We start from the raw sequence: 10283 nt of genomic DNA, 5'->3' as shown, positions 1-10283 counted from the left end.
AGAGAGAGAGAGAGAATTTCAGCTCAAGAGAGCAGTTTGTTCCAGTTTGGGTTCTGAGTTCATTGGGTGTTTCAGTACTTTCAAATCAAATCCAAGAGATATGTGTCCACACCTTCCCCTCGGCACCACTCCAGGCTTGACTTCCATGCAACTCACAGAGCCATCTTGAGATGGTTCCTCTTGATGCCTTTTGTTTGAGCAGCCCCATTTACAGATAAGGTCAGGAGATCTTCAACTGGAAGCTGGCACCTGAAACTGCATGGCTTCATGGTCTCTCTGCCTAACTGATATGTGGGTGATGGTCTGGGCTCAGGGCTGAAATGACAGCAATTGAGACTTAGCTTTTATAAGACAAAGCTGGATGTGAAAAGGTTGTTACTTGAATTTTGTGTTGGTACTTTCAAAATGGCCATTTTAGAAAGGCAAATATAGAAAGGTCTTTTGTGACTTCATCAAGCAAGGTCAAGGGTATTACCATATTGATAGGCTTTTCTCCCAGACTCTTTTGTTCTCCTTATCCTTTACTAAAAGCTCTGATTGATTCTGTCTTCTTCATCTGTGCATTGTTGCCATCTTCCACAGAGGCAGTCCAGAGCAGACCCTCACCTCCGTCTCTCACAGACAGCCCAGTGCAGACCCCTGCCCTTCCCTTCCCTATGCCATTATCATTCATCACCCCAATCTTACTCTGGCCCACTCCTGTGGCCTTCAGGAAGGTGAGTCCATATCCTGATCCACCTGGATATGAACATACTCATCTGGATGCCTGACCTGTCCCTCAGCCTTCCAGGTGCCCCATCTCTTGTCTCTCCTCTCTCACAACTGTCCATGTGATGATCTTTTCTCTACCTGAAATACACACCTTGCCAGCTCACTGCAGCTCTGTGTGGTCCTGCATGGGGCCCTCTCCTGACCTTCTTCCCACCAGCTGGCCCAGTACACTGCCTGCCTCAGGACCTGTGTCTAAATGTCCCAAATGTCCCAACACCCGGGACAACTACGGTGATTAATTTTTATTGTATTTTTTACAGGAATTATGTAAGGGAAATCCATTTCCATCCATTTTTTCAAACTTATTCTCTCTCTCTCTCTCTCTCTCTCTCTCTCTCTCTCTCTCTCTCTGGCCTTAGTCCCCCTCCCAGTCCAGTTTGTCCTGTGTGTTACCATGTTCCCTGTGCTGTGGGACAGAGAGGAGCTCCACCCCTCTGGTCCTGCCTCTGACTCTCTTTGTGTCTGTATATCTGGCTCTCCAGGACTTGTCCTACAAGGACCGGCACTGGCACGAAGGCTGCTTCCACTGCTCCCAATGCAAGAGCTCGCTGGTGGACAAACCCTTCGCTGCCAAGGAGGAGCAGCTGCTGTGCACAGACTGCTATTCCAACGAGTACTCGTCCAAGTGCCAGGAATGCAAGAAGACCATCATGCCAGGTCAGGACATGCTTCCTTCTCAGGAGCAAATGTCACAGGAGGGCCCATCCTGGCACTGAGCCAGCCTAGCAATGGGCTGTGGTATGAACCTCTCACTGGCCTCAGACTCTGGTGTTGACGCCTCAGTACCGTCCCTTGAACTACAAGCTGTGTTTGGTGATTTAAGATGCCAGAGGGTGGTGGGAGGCATCATTGGGAGAAATGGAATCTTTAGCAGAATATATATATATACACACATCCCATGGTATTTTCAGGGATTGGTTCTAGGTACTGAAACCCACAGAGGCTGAAGTCCCCTATGTGAAATGCCTAGTGCTAGCACAGAACCTGTGGACGTGCTCACATGGGCTTTAAATCATCTGCAAATGCTATGTGAACAGATAGTAATACTGTGTTGTGTGAGAAATAATAGCGAGAGAAGTCTATATATGCTGGTACAAACACAATTGTTTTCCAAGGATATTTTGGTCTGTGGTTAGTTGACTGAGGATGTAGAGCCTGCAGATAGAGGGCTGACCAGAAAAAGAATGCTGGGTGTTCCCTGGAAACACCCCTCCCTCGCAGTCTGACTTTTCCCAGGGCATATGCTTTCTCTACCTTCCCTTCTGCTGAAGTTGTACTCACTGTTATCTCAACAACTGTGCCCTGTGCCCTAGTGTGCCAGGACTGTTGCAGACCTAGATGAGAGTCACACCCTGCCTGTCTTCATGGAGTTAATGTGCCAGACAGACAGACACCAAAAAGGACAAAACCACAACTGAGTCAAAAGCTAGACATAGTGAGGTGTCTATTTGTCAGTTATAGGAATATCTCTCTCTCTCTCACAGGCTTAGGTCCTGGATTGAATTAAAAGTGGGAAGCAAGCTGAGCATATATCTCTCTCTCTCTCTCTCTCTCTCTCTCTCTCTCTCTCTCTCTCTCTCTCTCTCTCCTCGCTCCTGAAAGAGAGAGGAGTAGAAATTTTTGTTTTTATGTGGAAAAGAGGATTTAAAAAAATTTTTTTTTTTGTGTGTGTGTGTGTGTGTGTGTGTGTGTGTTTGTGCACATGAGTACAGTGCCCATGAACACCAGGAAAAACACATTGGATTCTCTGGAGCTGGAGTTATAGGCAGTTATAAGCTGCCAGACTTGGGTGCTGGAAACTAAACTTGGTTCCTTTACAAAAGCAGTACATGATTAACTGCTGAACCATCTCTCCATCCCCAACATTTTTGTTTTTAAAAAGTGAGAGAACAAAAATATATGGAAGGCTATTGTAGCTCAGTGAAAGAGTGTTTGTCTAACATGTGCATGGCCCTGGGTTTGATCCCCATCATTGCAAAAACTACAGGAAAACGCATGTATATGGAATTTTTAGATACAGAATTACACACACATGTGATAACAAGTGTTGAGAGCAGTTCAAAGGCCCTGATCTAGGATTCTGACCTTGGGCGACTGAGCAGGTGGCTCAGACACAGGCTGTGGTGGGTTCAGAGGCCATCTGCGGTGGGGGAGGGGCGTTGTCTTTTTCATAATAAACAAAAGGATGTCCAGAGTAGAATCTCAGGGCTCAGTCGATAGGAACCCTGAACCTCTGAGTGTCAGGTCATTTTTCAGTACCAGCATGTATGCCACTTTTGTCATCTTCCATGGCTACCGGTAGCCACGCAAGCCAACAGAGAACTTCCGTTCATTTGGGTGTGTGGTCCCTCACAGGCGGCTGAGGAGGCTGATCGCCTGGATCCAGGTAGAACCGCAAGCTGGTTGGGAACGGAGGTGTCTAAGTTCATAGGATTTAGGGAAATGTGACTTCGGGCATGTGGGCTGAGCTCTTCCACGAAGGAGGCACTGACAAATCCTGTGCAGACTGGATTCCAGGCAAGACCATAGGGGCCCTCTAGTGGAGAATCTGGGTATAGCCCCCAGAGAATTCAAGTCTCTACACTACTTCTGCTGAGCACCTGAGCCTCAGCACTCAGCAAGCTAAGGCCCGAGGATGGGGAGTTCCAGGCCAGTCTGGGCTGCATAGCAAGAGTCTCTTTCAGATAAATAAGTATTAAAAGCAGCAAAAAAGCTTCCTTTAATTCTGGGGAGGTTCAGAATCCAGGACAGACATATTAAAAGACTGTAGAATCACCAGTTGTATCCAAGTTGTGGCTGCATGTGTCTCAGGAGAGCTATGAATGCTGCCCGACAGTTTTGCAGATGACATCATGTGGCAATGTCAAAAGCTTGCACACCCCTGTAACTGAAACTGTGAAATAACCTTGTGATTGTTGGTTTTAAAATATATATTGATAAGTGACCCACACTCATGATTCTAAATTGAAATTTCTTAATTTATTACTATTTTCACACTTAAGATATTTATGGTTCATCCTACCTGTAAGTTTAACATGTTTCTGCAACTGCTTAAGAATTTGAGGCTTATTGGGGCTAGAGCAATGGCTCAGCAGTTAAGAGCACTAGCTGCTCTTGCAGAGAACATGGTTCTGATTCCCAGCACCCCACATGGCAGCTAACAGCCATCTGTAACTCCAGTTCCAGGGGGATCTTACATCTTCTTCTGACCTGCGCAGGCATTGCATGATATGGGTGCTCTTACATACATGTAGGCAATACACTCATACATATAAAATAAAAATAATAAAATATTTAAAAAATAACTTGCAGCTTATCAATTAAAGAACTTTCAAGTTGAACTATCACCTATTACTAAATTTAAAAATGAGATTTTAAAGTTCAGTTTTCTCCACTGGGACCAACATAAAGGCCATCTCAAAGTTTTTATTTTTAATATACTAATAATCAGTTACAAGCTGGTGTGGTGGTGCATGCCTTTAATCCCAGCGCATAGGAGGCAGAGGCAGGCAGATATATATAAGATTAAGGCCAGTTTGGTCTACACAGTGAGTTCCAGGCTAGCTGGGGCTACAAGGAGACCTTGTCTCTAAAAAAATTATTAATTAAAATAATCACAGTTACACCAGCATAGAGGTGGGGAAGTGAGTAAGAAGCCCCAGCCCTAGCTGAGGAACTGTTTTGGCAACTCATAGATGCTGTTCAGTCCTAACTGAAATTAATCAGTGAAATTTGTCTTCACGTGGTCAAACACAATGATATAGAATCTTGAAGACGCCCTGGAAGTTCATTGGCCCAGCCAACTCAGCCTAATCCGCAAGCCCCAAGTCCCAGTGAGAAATCTTGTCTCCAGAAACAAAGTAGCTGGGCATGATGGCACATGCCTTTAATCCCAGTACTCAGGAGGCAGAGGCAGGGAGATCTTTATGAGATTGAGGCCAGCCTGGTCTACACAGCAAGTTCCAGGCCACCTGGGGCTACAGGGAGACCCTGTCTCTAAATAAATAGATAAGTAAATAAGTAAATAAATAACACACGTGGGCAGTTTCTGAGGCACACCACCCAAAGTTGACCTCTGGCCTCCACATATATGTGCACACACAAGCATGGGTACACACACTCACACACACACACAGAATTTAAGTTGAATGTTTTGAGTTTGTAGTTTCCACAGCACAGATATTGATTCTGAAATCCAAGGCAGCCACACAAGAACACTCTGTCATTCTGAACCTGGGTCCCTTTGATGTATGAAGAATACTATGATTCAGACCATTTAGAGTCAAACTGACTTTCTGTGTGGTGCTGGAGATTGGAACCCAGGGTCTTAAGCATAGAGTTACATCCTCCAACCTCAACTTCTGATGCTTCCATAGGAGAATGATTAACCAGCTAGAGTTTCTGTTTTAATTTTGGTTTGCTTTGTTTTTGGCAAAGGAGGCACTGCAGCATTCTGGGTGACAGACTGACATATGGGAAGTATTTGGGGAAGATATATGGGTGAGAAGTAAGACTTTTTAAACAAATATGGTCAGGACTTCAGTAAGATAACTTATTGCTACGACATTTTTCTGGTTAATACAGTTTCAAAATGACTGTGACATACTGTGACAGGAGCAGAAGCAGCAGATGGGAAACACAGCCCCGGAGGTAGAGGGAACACAGCTGCGTGCTGACCAGTGACTGTGGGTCCCTAAGCAGGAAGGTCCCTCACATGGCCACATTAACACTGCAGATGTTAGAGACTCAGGGTGCAAGAGGGGGTGTGACAGTGGACACAAGAACTGGGCCTGTAAAAGTCAGGCCAACCCGAGGTCCTGTCCCATGGAGAGTCCCATACAGGACACAGTGAAAACCACAACATTTACTGAAAAACAAATTAATGGCCAGGGATGTAGCTCAGTTGGTAGATTGTTTACCAAGCATGTATAAAGCCCTGAGTTCCATCCCCAGTGCCCTGTAAATCAGGTACACAGGGTGCACAGTGCATGCCAGTAATCTCAGCACTGGAGGGTGATGGTGGTAGGGAGGAGGATGAAGCCAAAGCTCAAGGTCATTTTGGCCACATAGTAAGTTCTAGACTGTGATACATGAGATCCTATCTCAAAAACAAGAACAACTAAATCTTTGGCAGTTTTCTAAACAAAAAACACAAGGAAAGTCATTTTTCAGTCCCTGTGGTCTGTAAGGCCTTGAAGAACCTCCATAGTTCTGCAGCCTAGACACGGGCTCTGGTCTCCCTTTGGCTTTGCTTGTTCACCTCTCAGCAGGGCTCTGTCTTTTTCTCTGTGACTTCTGCAGCTCCCAAGTTCCTCCCCTTCTCCCTGCCCTTCCCTCCTGGAAGATCAGTGCTAGGATACTCTGTGCCGTGGTAGGCATGGAGACCCTAGGGAGAGGAAGGTGCAGAGGGAGAACAGGCGTCTTCAAAGAGCCAGTCGGACCAGCTCTGCCCACGAGGTCTTTCAGAGAGGGAGTGCTTTTTAGTTTTCTGTTCTTGTTTGTTTTTCTAGAGCTCAGGATAACACCCAGGGTTTTGTACCTACTAGGCAAGTGCTCTACTGTGGAGACACAGTACCAGCCTCCAGAAAGCTTGTTTATTGCACATTTAGCCATGGTACACTGTGCTAGAGTTAAAAGACAGCACCCTATCTGAGGTACCTTTACTGGGAATGGATGACCACATTTATAATTGTAAGTGAAGTGCCTTTGAAGACGCCTAAAAGTCAGCTGTCTTGGGGCTGCAGAGATGGCTCAGCGCTTAAGCAATGAAGAGCACTGGCTGCTCTTGCAGAGGACCCGGGTTCAGTTCCCAGCACCACAACCATCCTTAACTCGGGTTTCAGGGGATCTGGTGTCCTGTTCTGGCCTCTGTGGGCTTTGCATGACATGGATGCGCTTACATACTAACAAAACACTCATACACATAAAATAAAAATAAATAAATAAAATGTTTACTCGGAGATATAAATGACCTACAGAGATCCTACCCAGCTCTGGGCCCTTGGAGGCTTGACCAGCACCAGCATAGATTCAGGACAAGTGTACCAGACACCCACATGGGCAGGATAGCTCACTTCCTCCTCTTGGGTCCTGGGATGTCACTCTGAAGGTATAGGGTGGAGGAATCACAGGGGCCCTTTTGCTGTAGTGACTGCCCATAGCCTCTCTAGCAGGGGACAGAAACACAGTCCTGGGCTCGTTCCCAATGAAGTATCTTCGTGTTGTCCAGTGAGCTGGAGGAAGAGCCAGAGGCACGAATGGTCTTCACTTCACATCCTAGCTGTAGGTTAACCTCAGCCAGGAACTGTGGAGACCTTGGCCTCCTCACCCCACAGGGAGGGCCGTGGTCTGCATGACTCCCCTGTGTGTACATCATTAAGTGGATGCCTCAACTCTGCTGATCTCAGTAACTTTGAACTGAAAAGCAGTGCTGTGCTTGGGTCCTGCAGAAGCACATGCCACAGCATTGGCCCACTATGAGCAAGCTTCTCTTAAGGCCTCTCTGATGCTGTTCACATCCTTGCTGAACAGCACACATAAGTCACGGGAGACTGTCCTCCACCCTGTCAGTCCAGGTACTACCCTAGCTCCTTTCCTGGTCCTGTGACTCTTGAGGACCAGGTAGAAATGACAGCTCCTAAATCTTCAGTTCTCCCAACTGGGGGCTTCTGGCTTTTCCCAGACCCTCATGGAGACATCAACTCCTTTCCCCCCAAAAGAAGGAACACAAGCACAAATCTCAGAAGTTTGTCTGCTAGTGTTTCTTTGAAATTATTTCAAAATCTCAGTTCAGGAGCTGTTGAAGGCTGCAACCCTTAGCACTGATATAAAAAGTAGACATTTCTTGGTTCTTTGGCCCTCCTGTATTAGGGAGATAGATGCACACACAGTGTGCACACACATGGCAGTTTGTGAATGTGTTCAGAGACAGATTTACATTAAGGAACTGGCTTGTGTGATGATGGGGGCTGCAAAGTCTGAAAGCCAAGGGGCAGGCTGTGTGCCCGGCAACTCTGGTAAGAGCTGACACTGTAGCTTCAGATGTAGAATCTGAATTCCATGGGCCATTAGGTTGGAAACCCACACCAGCTTCTTTGAGGTAGTCTTGAGAACTCCTTCCCTGGGGGAAAACCTTGTTCTTTACTCTGAAGACCTTCAGTGGATTAGATGAGGCCCACCCGTTGGGTAGAATTGGCTTCATCCAAGTCTGCTGATTGTAAAACGCTAATCAGATCTAAACCACATTCACAACAGCATCTAGATTCAGGGATTTTAAGAGACAGGGCTTCTCTGCATCGTCCAGGTTGGTCCCACACTCCTGGCTGTTTAAATGATCCTCTTGTCTCAGCTTCCAGAACAGCTGGGGCAACAGGCATGCCAGGGAATAGAAATTATGGCATTTAAAGATATGGAAGTGCTAATAACGACCCTGACTAAATTACTCCTCACTGTTTACATGCATTGGGTTATGGAACTATACCCTGTGGATAAGTACAAATATTATAGAGAAATTTTAAAAATTAAACAAAAAAAGAATCAGATGAACAGTGGGCAGCTACAGTATAACTTTGGGAGTGAATTTAGATTTGTAGGACAGGAGGCTTAGTCCAAATCAAACTCCTCAAAGTCTCACACATGCATCAACTAGACAGGAAACTGGAATTTCATTACAAGCCCAGTGTTGGGGCCCACCAGACCTCATCCCCTGAACACTGGGCCCCTGTCAGCAGGTGTTTTGCAGACATATCAAGGAGGGCTGGATTTGAGGAGAGGCGCCAGCTCTAATCTTGTATCCAAGTTCCTGATTCTTTACCTGCCTCCTTGGATGACACCCCTTCTTCCAATCTGCTTCCCTCTGCTGGAGACTTTGTTCTGCACCCCTTTCCCTTAGCAGAAGGCAGTCTCCTGCCACCTGCTGGCCACATTGCACAGTAACTGAAGGCCTGTGGCAGTGGCAGTGGCAGTGGCAGTGGGCAGCTTTCCCAGCCCATTCCCCAAGCAGTTTGTTGCTGTAAGATTTACCTCAGAGCCCAGCTTGTTGGGAGGCAGAGCCAGAAGAACAGTTGTAAGTTTTAGGCCAGGCTGATCTACATAGTGAGTTTCAGGCCAGCCATGGCTAACAAGCCAGTCTCAAGAAACAAACAAAAACTTTGCTTCAGAGCACACCATGAATGAGCTTTCCTGAGAAGCATATCTGCCCCATACTCAATGAGGAGTCACTTGGTTTCTCACCTTCCTGATCACAGTAAATATCAGATAGACAGGAGCAAGTAACCAAGGTGTACATGGTGGTATAGGAAACGGAGACCAAGGACCTGGTCCAGAGGGCTCCTGGGGACCAGGAAAGGTGCTGGTACCAGGCCACCCAGAGGATGTGCAGCCTTTTGCTTCTTGGGCTACACAGCCTCCAGTGTCCTGCTACCAGCACCTTCCCTGGGTAAGTCCAGCATGCCCAGGGCGCCTTGACTCCCCCAGCCTCTTTCACCCTCCCAGGTCCCTCACCGAGGCCCATTTCTTGTCTTGGCACCCCAAACACCGGGGCCTAACCTCTTGGCCCAGAGCCACCACTGCTTCCTGATCCTTTGCAAAGGGACCAATCCATTCCCTCCCTGTGGCCCCCAGGAACCCTCTAGGCCTGGTCCCACCCTCACCTCCCTTTACTTCCCTGGGTGGCACAGTCACCAGCTTCCTGAGACCAGCATCTATCCTGGCCCTTTTCCCAGGCTACCCCAGCCCCCAAATTCTTGAGGGCAGCATATTTCCTGGAGGGACCCAGACCTTAGGAGAAAGCCTGATATCATCTGAACCTCATCTCACTTGGGCCTCTGTGGGAACTCCTGAAGACAAAAGCAATTAAGCCACTCCAATATAAAATCAAGAAAGAGAACCTGAAGCCTAGACCAACCAGCTTTTCATGCCCAAGAAGCAAACCACAAAGGCACATAAAATTAAGCCACTCCAATATAAAATCAAGAAAGAGAACCTGAAGCCTAGACCAACAAGCTTTTCATGCCCAAGAAGCAAACCACAAAGGCACATAATGTCCCACGCTATCGTCTCGCCAGCAAGAACGACGCAGCACACTCAGGATCTTTCTGCAGAAAAGCTTTAATGCATCTTGAGAGGGAGAGCATAAGCTTACAGGGCGAAGACCCCGAATGTCGGAAACCCAGCACTTATATAGGTTAGTAAGCCCATCTTGGATGTGGCAACTCTTGATTGGTCGCAAACTCATCAGCCCATATCACGCCACGAGGTAGGCAGAGACTAGAAGGTGGAAAATTACTTCGGGCATGCGTACTGACTTATTTACTGCTCAGCATGAACCGGATGTGAGCGCCATCTTGTAATGGCGTCTGCAGGGACGGCAGGCGGCTCCCCACATAGACTGGTTGTTACTCTGAAACCAATTTGTACAATGTAGGATAAAGAAAATAAGTAATCACGTTTTGACCGGTAAGAACTAACATTTTTTTTACCATAGTAGAAATAATATAAATATAAAATTAAAG

General features: G+C 46.8%; 1 protein-coding gene across 1 annotated transcript in view; it reads left to right on the top strand.

Moving 5' to 3' along the window:
- Fhl2 (four and a half LIM domains 2) overlaps window positions 1–10283 on the top strand; it is a 45663-nt gene that overhangs the window by 20438 nt on the left and 14942 nt on the right. The window contains exon 3 of the mRNA XM_008840312.2: window positions 1254–1428. Within this exon, the coding sequence (XP_008838534.1) occupies window positions 1254–1428 (175 nt within the window). The remainder of the gene's footprint in view (window positions 1–1253; window positions 1429–10283) is intronic.

This window comes from Nannospalax galili, unplaced genomic scaffold (genome assembly GCF_000622305.1).
Source record: "Nannospalax galili isolate Female #2095 unplaced genomic scaffold, S.galili_v1.0 scaffold299, whole genome shotgun sequence".
Classification (NCBI taxonomy): domain Eukaryota; kingdom Metazoa; phylum Chordata; class Mammalia; order Rodentia; family Spalacidae; genus Nannospalax; species Nannospalax galili.
This window is presented reverse-complemented; position numbering and strand designations above follow the sequence as displayed.